Source organism: Myotis myotis, unplaced genomic scaffold (genome assembly GCF_014108235.1).
Source record: "Myotis myotis isolate mMyoMyo1 unplaced genomic scaffold, mMyoMyo1.p scaffold_m19_p_16, whole genome shotgun sequence".
NCBI classification, from domain to species: Eukaryota; Metazoa; Chordata; class Mammalia; order Chiroptera; family Vespertilionidae; genus Myotis; species Myotis myotis.
The window spans coordinates 27,695,337-27,710,234 of NW_023416320.1; the positions used below are offsets into that span (position 1 = coordinate 27,695,337).

At 38.5% G+C, this 14,898-nt stretch overlaps 1 protein-coding gene across 1 annotated transcript in view; it reads left to right on the plus strand.

Annotated features, from left to right (window-relative positions):
• The window catches only part of RP1 (RP1 axonemal microtubule associated), a 136,003-nt gene extending 121,105 nt beyond the window's left edge, over positions 1–14,898 (plus strand). The window contains 6 exon segments of the mRNA XM_036338241.1: positions 4,335–4,415; positions 4,418–4,488; positions 6,178–6,214; positions 6,217–6,255; positions 13,271–13,352; positions 14,508–14,898. Of these exon segments, the coding sequence (XP_036194134.1) occupies positions 4,335–4,415; positions 4,418–4,488; positions 6,178–6,214; positions 6,217–6,255; positions 13,271–13,352; positions 14,508–14,607 (410 nt within the window). The 3' untranslated portion in view covers positions 14,608–14,898.

The window sequence follows — 14,898 nt, forward strand, 5'->3', positions numbered from 1 at the left end:
GACCATTCCAGGCACACCAGAAATATATGTCCATCAGGAGTATGTGAAAAGGTCTGAATACAGCATTTGTCACGTAGCAGGCACTCAGCAATGCCTTTGCATTCTCCCTTTGACTTGTCTTCCTTTGCTGCTTCCTTCATAGCATGGAGCTGCTACCAAGGTGGGAGGGCAAACGCAAAGAGCACGTTGGCTTTAGGACACGCTGTTCTCAGCCCCATAGCCAGTGTGGTCTCCAGAAAATAGCAGGCAGATGATGTCACTCTGTTACTTATAACCCTCCCAAGGTTTCCCCACTTACCAAGAGTAAAAGCCAAAATCATCACAACTTCCTGCAAGGCCTATCACCCTCCCCGCAACTCCAGCCTCAGTGCTCCCTCAGGGCACCAGACAAGCTGTCCCCTTAGCCCTCAGGCCCCTGATCTTCTATTTTATCTGCTATGCTGTACCTCCCCAGGCCTCTGCATGGCCAGCTCCTTTACTTTGGGTCAGGTCTCCTGGTGATAAGGGATCTTTTCACTAGGCCTTGTGGGTGACCTTCTACAAAATAGCAAGAAATTCCACTTCCCTCTCCACCCTGGGACTTCCTCCTATAGCTCAAAGGCAAGATAAATATTTTACCACCTAGAAGCCCATGAAGCTTCCGCACTAAACACCAGTGTATATAAAGTCTTGGACCACAAACCTTCAGACCTTCAGTGCAGACTGAAGTGTCGGCACATGCTTAGCACTGAATCCCATTTACCATCTGTTTCTGAGATCCGATTCCTTTGGGCAGTTTGTATCAACATGATCTCACCATGATGAGTGCTGAGAAAGCTTCATTCTTGGTGACTTGAGAGAAAGCACTGAAACAGTCCATTAATTAAATCAAATTAAAGATTCAGCCGAGGGGTTTGTCTTGGGAAGTTCAGTTGTGCTGCCTGTAGAGTTCCCCGGGTTTCGGCAGTGATGCCTATGCTCCTGAGGTGGTCGAGCAGCATCACAGGTGCCCATGTGCAGAGAGGAGCCGCATCACACAGCGCATAAGGACTCGACAGGGCATAAGAGCACGGCAGGGCAAAGTCACTGAGTATTACCTAGGAACATTAGAACATCATGATAAAAACATGGCACTAGAAAAGTCCCCCAAACATAAACAGTTACATTTCTTTTTTTCTAATTAGAAAAAAAATAATTAAAAAACCCCTTACATTCACTAAAGCTATTGTGTGCACTCTGACAAGGATGGGGGCACAAATGCAAAGTTCATGACCTTAGACTCAGTGATTATTTGTTTATGTCACCGCAGGTTGGTAGGACCTGAAATGTTTTGAGAGTCTGTCTCCATGAATGGAGGGAAGGGGACTGAGAAATCATGGCCCCATGGCCCCATGGTCATTTGCCAGCTGGAAGGAGTTGGGAGACTCTATGGTTCCTCCATCTCTGAATTGGGGAGCTAAATATTTGGAAGGCCCTGGGTGGAGAATTTTTCATTTTGGGCCCTACTTAAAATTTAAGGTCCCATGAATTTCACTGAGCATTAATGTGTTTGCTCCCAACTCAGGGCAGGGAGTGTGTGTGTGTGTGTGTGTGTGTGTGTGTCCGTGTGTCCACCTACACACATTTGCACAGGGGCACATCTCTCTAGGGTAAGTTCCATATGTCACTTCCTAATGAAAATTTCTACCATGTACCCTGGGAGGAGAATGAAAGCTTGCGACTTTAGGGATACAGCTAGAAGAATGATATTTTTTATGTGACTCTATTGCTTTTTAAAAAAATGGAGATTTTTTTTTCAGTAATAGATTGAGAATTCTTGGATGGTTTGAACCAAAATAGAATAACACCACTAGGCCATACTGCCTATAGTAGTAAAGAGGCATTTTAAATAAGCTCACTTAAGAGAAGCTTCTAGCACATGTCTGGCATGAAGTACTTGACAATGTAACTCCTTGCCTACCCCTTGCCTTCTTCAGTCACTCCTGTGTGGATGGTAGTCTTTAGAGTGGCTCAGTCTAGGAAGCCAAATTCTATTGTCAGTTCCTGATAGCACATGTAGATCTAAGACCAGGAGACAAATCCAAAGGGCCAGAAGCCATCTGGACCCTGAGATAAACTGGGCAATGAGAGCAAAGTTAGTAGCAGAAGGATCCTGGGAAGGTGGGGTGGGTTTGAGGTGCAGTCTGTTGATTCCTGCTTGAGCAGTTCTGTGGGCAACCAGCAGAGAGCAGCACACAACACTTTTCCTAGATGGAGGGAGTACTAGGCATTCACTTACTCAGTATTATTCAGTGAACATTTAACATGTGCTGGGAGGTAGGGGTTCGAAATGGAAAAAGACTTGAGCACTGCACTTAACGGCACATGAGGGTTAGGACACGGAGACCAAGACACTCAATACCCGGACAAGTGCAGTCCTGCAGGATACGCTCAGCATGAGGGTAGACAATGGCTTTGACAATAGACAATCCTGTGAATACGGCCATTGCTTTTTGATATATCATTGATAATTCTGGTGACATTAAGAACAGAATTACTTAACATTCTTTCATAATTTATCCAAAATCATCCTAAATTGTGAAGATGGCTTCCCTTTAGGACATTTCTCTGGCAATAGCTGCCTAAATCTAGGAGGAAATTTTTCTGGTCCAATTATCTGTATTAAACTTGTTCCTGGGAACACAGTGTTGAGAATTATTTGAGGTGTGTGCAGATAGCAGGAAAGGGGCATGAATTGATCATGGGGCAGGTACAATGGTTGAGGGAGGGCTGAGTGGTGCATTTTGTGCTACAAATATATGGTCTCTGTTCTAAATAATTTTTGGTGTATACTTTTTAAACCATGAACAATTAGTTTGTTTAACTTTGTGTTTTAATATTTTTAAAATATATTTTTTATTGACTTCAGAGAGGGAAGGGAGAAGGAGAGAGATAGAAACATCAATGATGAGAGAGAATCATTGATTGGCTGCCTCCTGAACACCTCCTACTGGGGATCCAGCCTGCAACCAGGGCATGTGCTCTGACCGGAATTGAACCGTGACCTGCTGGTTCATAGGGCAACTCTCAACCACTGAGCCACCACAGCTGGACTGTTTTAATATTTTTAATGTCCTTATTTTTTTTATTTTTTAATGTTGTAAACAAGGTCACTTATCACCTGAAATGAAGAAAAAATTCCAGTAAACAAAATCATGGTCTCCCTGTAAAGACTTCCAATCATGCTTGTCCACATACTTGTTTTCATGAAGCATTCCAGTGTCAGTTTCAGCCAGTTCAGCTCAGGTAGTTGCACAGGTTGTGAGACCAGATCTCCTTTATAGGTAGTTTAAAAGATTTCTTCATTGTCCTAAATTCATGAGAAGTATTCTACATTTTTTGCTTCAGCTCAGCTGGCTTTCACTCTGGGGTATTTTAGAATATGTGAGACTGCACAAGAAGCTGATTTATCTCCTCTGCTTACACCATTTCCCAATATACCACATTTGTCTTTCTAAAGGTCAGGCATGATGGAAACAGGCAATGTTTCTCACGTACCTTGTTTTCTTGTTGGATTTTTGTGTCTGAGTTTTTTTGAAAATGTTAATGTGGATTTCTATAAATGCAGCTGTTCAATTGCACAGAGTATGACTTACAAAGAATTCTAGAACTCGAAATAACAAGTACTCATTGTGTCCAAGATATTATTCATATTAATAGTACCAACTAGAAAAGTCTCTTTTTTAAATTTTAGTGACTTTTACCAGTGTCTTGAAAATTACCTTAATTCTAAGGTCAAATATGGTGGATTAAAATTTGCTGGTACCTCACTGAGCTCTTTCTTTAGAATTATATTTAAATTTGCAATTCTCTAGGGTCTTTGTATTTCTTCTCTATCAAGATTATTAAAAATCCTCACAGAATAGTAATCGCCATGAAGGAGCAGCATGAGTGACCAGCTGTGATTAGAATAGGCCAACCTCAGGGGGGAGGGTGGGGGGGGGAATGCCACTTTCATCTAATTAAGAGAGATAAGAGTTGTGTGTGTGTGTGTGTGTGTGTGTGTGTGTTTTAAGTACAACTTCTTATAATAACTGTGAAAGTGTAGTGGTTAATGGAAGTGCATAATTCTTAACAATAATTATTTTGAAACAGTAGTTGTGGGAATGGCTGGGCGTCTGTATGAATGAGATAAACATGAAGTGGTGGAGAGTATGCTTGAATAGGGGTACACATAAGAAGGAGTGGGCCCAAGTACCATAGAGAAAGTTGTGTCAACTAGATTAAAGAATAGTCAGATTTTTCTCCAGGGTATCTAATAAATTCAAAGAGAAAATAGAAATGAGAAAAATAATATGAGATTTCTGACATTTCAGAGGTGGTTTATGACATCTACATATGCACTGGCAGGAGGCCAGGTACCGGGACAGAGTCTAATGTATTTATCAACCTCATCGGCTCCAGGGGGATTCGGGGAATCGAAGTCTTCACCAGTCCAAAAATAACAAAGTCAAGTTTCAATAGGGACAGGTAACAGAAAGATCCTTATAAACTGTTACCCCACATACTTCCTGTAATTTCTTTATCTAAAAAGACACACACTCGGAAAATTCCTGAATAGTCATTTGGTACCAAATAGGAAGTAGAGAGGTGAGGTCACTTCTTGGTGTGCATCTTATTGCTCTGGAGTTGAGTTGAGGTGGGGCTGAACCAGAACAATGCAACCATAGTAAGTCCCAGTTTCTCCTATTAAAAATAAATAAAACAAAAATAAAACAATCAAGGTTCTACTTCCAGCTAGGGCAGTCTAACTTGTAACAAAATGGCCATCCTACTGAGAATTAGAAATGTTTGATGAACATCTTTTATTTATTTATTTTTGTTAATCCTCACCCGAGGATATTTTTCCATTGATTTTTAGAGAGAGTGGTAGGGAGGGAGAGAGAGAAACATCAATGTGAGAGAGTCACATCGATTGGTTGCCTTCCACACAAACCCCAACCAAAGCCAAGGGACCTGCCCTTGACCAGAATCAAACCTGGGGCCCTTCAGTCCACAGGTTAATGCTCTATCCACTGAGCCAAACTGGCTAGGGTGGTAAGCATCTTTTAAATATGTTTTAAAGGCATTGGAGAGCTGCCAAGGAAGACAAGGCTTAAGGGCCCAAGATTCTGGAAAGAAGAACGTCCAAAGGAGTAGCTGGTATTTACCATAGTTTTCAGCCATTCGTAAGTGGCAGCTTAGCAGCAAGAAGCCAATCAGAAAATGACAGTGAAGCCTGTGATGCCGACTGGAGGCTTAAGAGGTCTCATCAGGCTGGGATTCAGTCTGGGCCCCCAGTAAAGATAGGCTGTTGTAAACTCCCACTTGGAAAGTGAGACCTTCAGGTGAATTCTCCCAAAACACAGCCTAGGGCAGATCCTGGGCAGGAGGCGACCCAGGAAGCACAGAGAAGAAATGCAGAGAAGGAGAGAGCTGGAGACAATATAATCAAGATGTGTATTCTCGATGCCACTGCTGTGTGCAGCAGGGACTAGGTCCCTTTAGGACCTCAGCATTGTTTTCTTTATTTATTCCTTTTCCACCTTCTTATTGGCAATCAATTTACTCTAATTTAGGAAGGAATATTTACATGCCTAGGTTGGAATTGTTTTTTTAAAAATATATTTTTATTAATTTCAGAGAGGAAGGGAGAGGGAGAGAGAGATAGAAACATCAATGATAAGAAAGAATCATTGATCAGCTGCCTCCTGCACGGCCCCTACTGGGGAGTGAGCCCGCAACCCAGGCATGTGCCCTTGACTGGAATTGAACCTGGGAGTTTTCAGGCCGCAGGCCAACGCTCTATCCACTGAGCAAAACCAGCTAGGGCAATAAAATATATTTTTTTAAAATAAAGTAAGAAAATGAATAAGAAATTAGCAGTAGTAGACTTTGAATAAATGTTGTGATTAAATTTTAAAAATATTTTTATTAGACTGTATGATTGAGGAGGGGAAGAATTATATTACATGTTTGTATATTTTCCATAAGGCATAGCGTAGGCTTTGTGCATAACATAGTAAATGGTGATTCTTATAGTGGTAGTAATAATGATACAGTAGTAATATATAGCAATATAGTAATATTGTACTGTAGTTACTAATAATGTACTGATTGCAATGCTTTTTTTTTCTAGATAAAGGGAATGTCCTAACAGTCACTCCGTTTCTTTTACAGGTTGATATTTTTTCCATTGAGGCAGTGTCCCTTGGAAAATGAAGAAAGTTCTGATTGGTCATGATGGCACAGATCCCGGTAAGATTTGCTTTCTTGGTAAGAAGTTTGTTTTGAATATTTATCAAAAGTCTCATAAAAGGCAGGTGAAACAAACGATGGATGTACAATTCATGTAAAATTGAGATGAGAAAATTTTCTTTTAAGAAATTAGAGTTAAATGAAGTGTTGTTAGATTATATTTATTATAGGACTTAAAAAGCTCACTGGTACCTTATTATGAAGAAAATTTCCACGTGTGTGTGTGTGTGTGCGCGCGCGTGTACACGCGCGCGCAAAGTACCCAGACCTACTAGGTAATACTCAAAAATGCATCTATCATGTTTCCCTACAGATGTGTTCCTGCTGGGTTTCCTACCCCACACTCTTTTAGCAAACCAGTAACTTGGAAATCATCCTGATTCTCCCTTTCTTTCCTCACCTTCTACCCCTCCCACACCTATTAACTAGTCCAGTCAATTCTAATTTTTAAATATCTCCCTTATTTTCCTTAGACATATTAAATTCAAACATAAGTTTGTTTGACTCTGGAACCTCCATTCTTCACTGCTAAAATGCAACCACATATTTTAGTAACCATTTATTACATTTATTTCTATACTTTTTTCCCTTTTGCTAGACTTTTAGTTTTTTGATGTATGGTATAACATATTATTCAACTTTATTCTCCTCGTACCAAGTATAGTGCTTAGAGCTTAAAAATGGCCTTTACCAGAAAGAAGCATGGGTATTCTAGGTACAACCCAAAGAGAAAGGAAGAAGAAAAGGGAAGGCCACATTGTATAGGAAGAAAATAGATGCATGATAACATGAATTGAGGACTATATAGAGGAAATTATTAGAAAGAGGCGGAAATAAGATATTACATAGAGGAAGGAAAGACATAATATACTGTCTTCTATGCATGGTGTCATGAAGGATGGAAACCTATTGAGATTTAGCTTTTATCCCAAGTCTCCCTGGAAATTGTGCATGGATTTGCAGAAGCGCTGATGAGAGTCAAGACCGTAGACTTGGGCATGAATCAAACAGAACAGCTAATAGGAATTCCTGGCTTAACCAGGCTCTAGTTTTTAAAAATCATTTTGAGACTCCTCTTGGTTGTGAGAAACAGAAGATCTAACCCCAAATGCTGAAAGAGACGATGTTGAGGCACTGTGGCAACAATAGCAACAGCACCTACAGGGCAATCACCAGGGACTCTGCAGGTCAAAGGAGGAAGAGTTAGGGGTTTGTTTGAAGGAGCAGGCTGGACATTTGTAGGATAGGGTATTATTACCAGGTGGGTTGATTCAACAAAATAAAAATGATAAAAGGAAAAAGGAAAGAAACGTTATGATTTTTAATGTTTAAAGAGCTAAAAGGAACAAACGTCTTAATACTAGTTCGTTTGTTTTTCAGTGAAACACTGATTAACAAAATCTGTGCAGGTATAGGAAACACTTCAGCAAAACTTGCAAACCTTTAATTTCCCTCCCATTGTTAAAAATGAAGCTACTTAACATTATTCTTTTTCTTCTTTTTTATAAATCTTTACTGTTGAAACTATTACATATGTCCCTTTTTCCCCCATTGCCCTCTCCCACGCCCCTCCCCCAACATTATTCTTTTAACTTGAACAAAGTTGTATCTCAAATAGAATAGAGAGACAGCCTCAGTAAAGCCTCACATTTACAGCAAACTTAGAAAAGCCTCAAAATATTTAGGAAATACCTGTATATCTTAAAACAAGCACAATAGCCTCTTGGGCCTACACCCAGATATTCTGATTCATAGTTATTGAATCATCAGAAATGTGCTGTCTGGTTTTTTGTTTGTTTGCTTGTTTTTTACGAGCACCTGAGGGGATTCTGATTCATGTGGTCCTCAGACCATTTGTTGAAAAGCACTGCCTTCTGATGTAAGAGTGCTTTGTGGAGGACCTGCTATGCCTGGCCCTTTGCCACAGGTTGGGCATTCAAATGTGAACAAGGCAGGGCCTAGTGGGAGCAGACACAGAGGAAATAAGCAAGTATAATAAAGTATGACACATAGTGTTAAAGTGACACACGGAGTGTTATTATTGTACCACATGGCAAGGGGACCTCCCCTCGTCCAGAAAAATATGAAGCTCTCCTCCAAGAAACGATGAAAACATCATAGGCATTTAAAAAAACAACACACAAACAACATGATCGGCAGGCTGAAGGTGAGAGTTAGATTTTGGCAGGATAGTTTGGAATTTTGATGGGTTTCTCTGATAGGGTAAGGCAATTTGACCTCAGTTAAGAAAAGTTGAAAGTAATTATGATAGCATAATTTTCTTTTTAATTTTCAAAAAAATTATTGATTTGACAGAGAGAGAAAGGGAGAAAAAAACACTGATTTATTGTTCCAATTATTTTCGCGTTCATCAGTTGATTCCTTTATGTGCCCTGACTGGGAATTGAACCCACAACCTTGGCGGATGATACTCTAACCAACTGAGCTACTCAGCCAGGGCTCTAGAGCAGGGGTGGGCAAACTTTTTGACTCGAGGGCCACAATGGGTTCTTAAACTGGACCGGAGGGCCGAAACAAAAGCAGGGATGGAGTGTTTGTGTGAACTAATATAAATTCAAAGTAAACATCACTACATAAAAGGGTACGGTCTTTTTTTTTTTTTAGTTTTATTCATTTCAAACGGCCGGATCTGGCCTGCGGGCCGTAGTTTGCCCACGGCTGCTCTAGAGCATAGTTTTAAAAGTCTTTAACAAAACTCTCCTTCCTACATTCTGTATATTTTTCACTAAAAGAAAAGAAAATTATCATAATAGAAAATCTAGGCTATGAGTTTCAAAATCTGTATTATATAAGGTCTGATAACCCACCCCCCACTGTGAGCCTAGAAAATGACCAATACCAGTGCTTCTACCTGTATTTGCTATTCCTATCCTCTCCGCCAAAGTAGCTATTCTGAATTTTTGATTTATCATTTCTTGATATTTTTTATCCTTGCTTTTAAAAAAAGGCTTTACTAATTATGCAGGTATCCTTGAAAATACTTTTGACAGTTTTTGTATTTGTAAAAATCAAGATATGCTATTTGAAGCCTTCCACTTATTTTTCCACTCAATATTATGCTTCTAAGATTCACTCATTTTCTTATGTGATGCTATAGATAATTTATTTTCATATCTATCGAATATTCTATTGCGTTATTCACATAATTAAATTTTTATCTCTTGTTAATAAAATGTGTTTTTTCTAGTTTGACTGTCTCAAACAAACTGAATATACTTTGCATGTCTCCTAGTGCACCGGTTCTCAACCTGTGGGTCACGACCCCTTTGGGGGTCGAATGACCCTTTCACAAGGGTCGCCTAAGACCATCGGAAAACACATAAATAATTAAATATTGTTTTTGTGATTAATCACTATGCTTTAATTATGTTCAATTTGTGACAATGAAATTGGGGGTCACCACAACATGAGGAACTGTATTAAAGGGTTGCAGCATTAGGAAGGTTGAGAACCACTGCCTAGTCAGTGTATAAAAACAAGAGTTCCGCTAGGATAGGGGTTCCCAATGGAAGTGATTTTGCCTTCTCTGGGGACATTTGGCAATGTCTGAAGGTTAGGTTATTACATTGGATTGGGGGTGCTACCAGTATCTACTGGGTAGAGGCCTGGTTGCTGCTAAACAGTCTATAATGCACACGACAGTCTCCACAACAAAGAATTGTTAAGCCAAATGTCAATAATACTGAGGCTTAGAAACCTGGCAGCAGGGTAAATGCATAGAATTAAATTGCTGGGCCAACGAATATGATTATATTCAGCTTTATAAGCTCAAGCACTTTTCCCCCAAAAGTTATTGTACTGTTTTACTCTTACCTGCAGTGAACAAGAATTTCTGTTGTGCAATATCCCCTCAAACACCTGGAACACTTAATACTTGCCTTCTCTAAATGGGTATAAAATGGTATCCCATCGTGGTCTTAATTTGCATTTTTCTGATTTCTAAGAAGATTCGGCGTTCTTTCATTTTTTTGAATTTCTTCTTCTGTGGAAATACATGTTCTTGTCTATAATATTTAGGGTGAAGGCAAAAGTCATTTCAAAGCCAGTGAGGTGGAAACTGCACACACTACTTCTCTTCATGTTTTCTTGCTGAGAAATTAGTCATATGCTATACATAGCTGCAAAGACTCCTGGGAAATGTGGGCTCTAACACTGCAGTGATTGAAGAAGGGGAAAACAACTAGCAGTTACTACCACAATGTTTTGTCCAGTTTGTGATATATTTTAATGAACTTAAATTATTAACTTTAATGTAGTTGAATTTAACAGTGTGGTATTTTTTTCTAATGCTCAGCATGTTTTGAATTTTAAGAAGTCTACCCTAGGGTGTTCTAGAAATAAATGTTTACACATTTGTATATGCATATATAAACAGTTCATACATATGCACACATGTATACATATATTAAGTTGTATCTTTAAGCTGTAGATATTTACTGGATCTGTAGTTGATATTTGTGTATGACATGAAGATGGAATCCACTTTCATTTTTTTCCTGTATGGGTAATCAGTTGTACCACCACTATTCATGACCCACTCCATCTTTTCCTTAATGCTTTACAAAGTCATCTTTATCAAATTCAGGCAGTCCTTGCTTTGCATGGTTTCTGTATGCACAAATTTCAATTACAATTATTTAGTTAATTAGCACAAGTCCACCGACAACATGGTTCAAATGTCAGGTACCACGGTTTATTAGTTGTTATTGTATAAAGTATACACTTCCCTGCTAGTTCTTCAGTCCACAAATCACTACATAAATAATTGATGCACCTTCTGATCTGCAACCAGTCACTTTACTTCTTTCACAGTCTTTTGGTGATGTGTTCCTACCCATGTGTTACCAGTTCATGTACAGACAGCAAAGCAGGTCATTGTATTGACTCCATGTCTCCCAGTGATCAACCCATGTGACATTTTACAAAAATGTATACTTCAAAGATGAAAGCACGACAAAAAAAAATAATAGAAAGTGATAATGCTGAAGTTCAAATCAAACAAAAATGGGATGACTGGAGAAAAATGTGACTGTGAAAATGCTGCCACTGCCACCGTTTGAGAGACTTTCTAAGCAGCAGAGAAACTTAGTGAAGGGAGCTTTTGACCATAAGTGAGAAAAGTGGTTGTGACAAAAAGAATGAATATGTCCCAGAGGAAGTAATGTTGGTAAAAACTTTACCTTGAAGGAACTCTCAGAGGTATTGTACAACATTAACAGCACAGAGTGATAAAATGTTGGAAGCTGATTGTAACTTAGAAAGGGGTACCACAATTTGGAATAGAAAAGATACTTGCTCTTTACTGTACATTATAAAGAAGGCAAGTACCATTCAAAATACTTTTTTTCTTTTTTGCATTTTTTTAATTTGTTGTCTAAAGTTTTACATATATTGCCTCCCCCTCCCCACCCCCCCACCCCCTTGACCACCTCCCACCCCCCAGCCATTCCCACCCCAGGCAAGGCCCCACCACCCCAGTGTCAGTGTCCATTGGTTATGCTGATAAATCTCTACAGCCCCCCCCCCCCGCCACCCCCCCCCCCCCCGGCCATTTGTCTTTGGATCCTTTCTTGTTCATCAAATACTTTTGGAAAGGCTTTTTTTTTTTTTTTAATTTACAAAGAATTAGACCTTGTAATTCTCAATGTTTCTGTTTTAAATTGCGGTATACTAAATATTCATGTTGATATTTTTATTTTCTTTTATCTTTATAACAAGCAGTAAGAGAGTTTTTGATGTTTCAGCAAACATGTTCACAATGAACAATCGTAATTTTCCCCATTGGTTAGTAAGATGGCTTGGCAGGGCTTCAGCATGCAGTCTTTTATGTGGTTCTGCATCACTGCACAAAGCCAGGACTGCCTGTATCACATTTGTGTGAATGTGTAGATCAATCCTGAATTCTTTTTTCTGTTCCATCAGTCAACTGATCTACGCCAACAACAATTCTGCCTTGTGGTAATTAGCATAGATTTATAATGCATTTTGATAATCATTAGTCTGAATCTCTTACCTTACTCTGGTCAGTAGTGGCTCTGACATTCTTGGGCTTCATTCATCCACATACATTTTATCATCTGCTCATCAATATTCTTGTAAAACCCTGTAGTGAATTTGATTTAATTACACTAAAGTTTTAGATTGGTTTGAGTGAAATATATCTCTATAATTTTTTTGTACTTACAAATATGGGATAGCTCTTTGTTTATGTCATTTCTTAAATTTAAATAATTTTTCTACGAATTATACTACATCTGTCTTTAGATTTATCAATACATTCTTAAATTTTTACAGCAATTCAATACTGTAAGTTTCATTGAATTATGCTTCTTAACTCTTCCTTTCTGGTCAATAGGAATGTAATTAATTTGTATATATTTAGTACATATCTACCATTTTTTCACCTCTTTTAATTCCACTATTTTCTGAAATTTCTTTAGGTTTTTAATTTAGAAAGTCACATTATTTGTGAATAATGCAAGTTCTGTTTTCTCTTTTCCACCACATTGCTTTTCATTCTCTTTCTTCTTTCCTTTCCTTTTTTCCCTTTATTTAATCACATCGACAAGTGCATTAATCAGTGGTTACCTCTAAATTTTCGCCATTAAGAATGATGATTGATTGTGACTTTACATTATTATTTAAACATATCAGTATTCTATAAGTAATGTATTGACACACGTTCATGTGAATTTACTTCTCTCTTTATCGTTGGCCTTTAAGTCCTTCCCCCCCCCCTCCCCCCGAATTATTAGATTTTGTGTCCCTAATACAGAATCTTGTTTTCTCCTCTGCTTCTACTGCTCTGAGTTATTATGTCGTTACTCATGTTTTCATTTCTCCACTGGTATAATTGCAATGTGCATATTTTCATATTCAAATTGCCTGGTAAGTGTACTTAAAAAAGAACATTTGGGAGCCTATGAATAAAATCACAATACTACTATATTTTATGTTAAAGAGTCAAAGTGATCTCCTTTGTCAGTTTATCCAGGTAATGGATGGTTTCTTGAGAGTATCGCTGTTAAACCTGAAGAGGAAGGTGGCAATCAAGAGGTGCTGTTTCCATGCAACAGGTGTGTGGCAACTTACTACCTGGTTATACTCCCTTTTGTCCAGTTCATTCCAGCTGTGTCATCAGCATACCTCCTGCTTCCCTCTGGCTGCATTACTCCCTCCTTTGAGACCAGAATTGAAGGCCTTCTCTCCTCAGGAAGCTGGTCTTTATCAGCATTAGACATTTTCTCTTTATTTGGAATATTTAATAATTTTCTCTTCTGCAGTAAGCATGCTGAAATGGAAAGAAAACTGGAATAGGATTTAGAAAACAGGCTCTTGATTCTGTTCCTCAAACACTTGTTCTGCTCCCTGCTAATTTTGGAATGTGGGTACTATTATCGACTTCTCTGAGGTTCAGTTTCCTCATGTGTAAGTATCATGGGAATACCTGTTTTTATTAGTTCATATGAATTAAAATCAAACAAAGTTATGTGTATGAACTGTGAATGCTAAAGCATTATTCTAACATGGTGTAAATATAATCAAGCTATGTTAGTCTGTTCCATGGCCCCAGAATCTTTTTTTCTTAAAGCCACTAATTCCATTCATGAAGGATCTCCTCTCATGACTTAAGCACCTTTCAAAGGATTTCCACATATGAATTCTGGGGGTAGGAGGACACAAACATTCAGACCACTGCAGTAATATAGCTCAATAATTTTTATATTGATTACATGTTGAAATATCATCTTTTGAATTTATTAAAATAAAAATATTTAAATTAATCTTTACTCTTTTTTACTTTTTAAAAAATATATGCGCCTTGTGTTATATATCTCTGGAAGATTGCTGTTGTAGAGCCTGCCTTAGCAACTAAACACCAGTTACATGAAAGGAGAGAAATAAAGATTTCCCCTAAGGAAAGTCCAAATAAGAAATTTTTACTGATTTTAAGATATATTAGAATATTTGTAAAGTTATCATAGAATGTTTCTAAAAACTGACATTTTAGGATGTATCAATATAGCTTGAGTGTAGGACAAAGGTTTGCTGAAGTTGAATTCCTGAAGATCATTGGATGTGGCTTGAAATCTTAACTGATTTTTAAATTTCTGAGCCCCTTTCTGAAAGCCCCTTTAAATCCTTTAAGTATTTAATTTTTTTTTGTTCTAAGTAATGTGCCTTCTTTTAATGTTCTTTCATGTTAATTGTCTTCCCTCTTTCCCCAGCAGATGGCTAGATGAGTACCAAGATGATGGCAAGACTGAATGGGAACTGCTTGCAGAAAGTAGCTACTGTGCAGTAGGAGAGATTGGATCTATGGCCTTGTGAAAGGGCCAGCTTGGGTCTGTCGCTGTTTTGTGGCTTCAAAAAACTAATGATCTGACTCTAATAATATGTTTTCCCTTTCCTTGTGCTGGAGCAAACCCTTGGGGAGGATCACTTTGTGCTAGACACAATTATTGCTTTGAAAAACTGCAATAGTTGAGAGAAGTACCAGTCAACACCTGACCAAGATCAGCCTATATCTGGAGTACACATATTATTTCTTCTTTTTCTACTTCTTCTTGTTCTGCTCCACTCTCCTCCTCCTCCTCCTCTTCCTCCTCCTCCTCCTCCTCC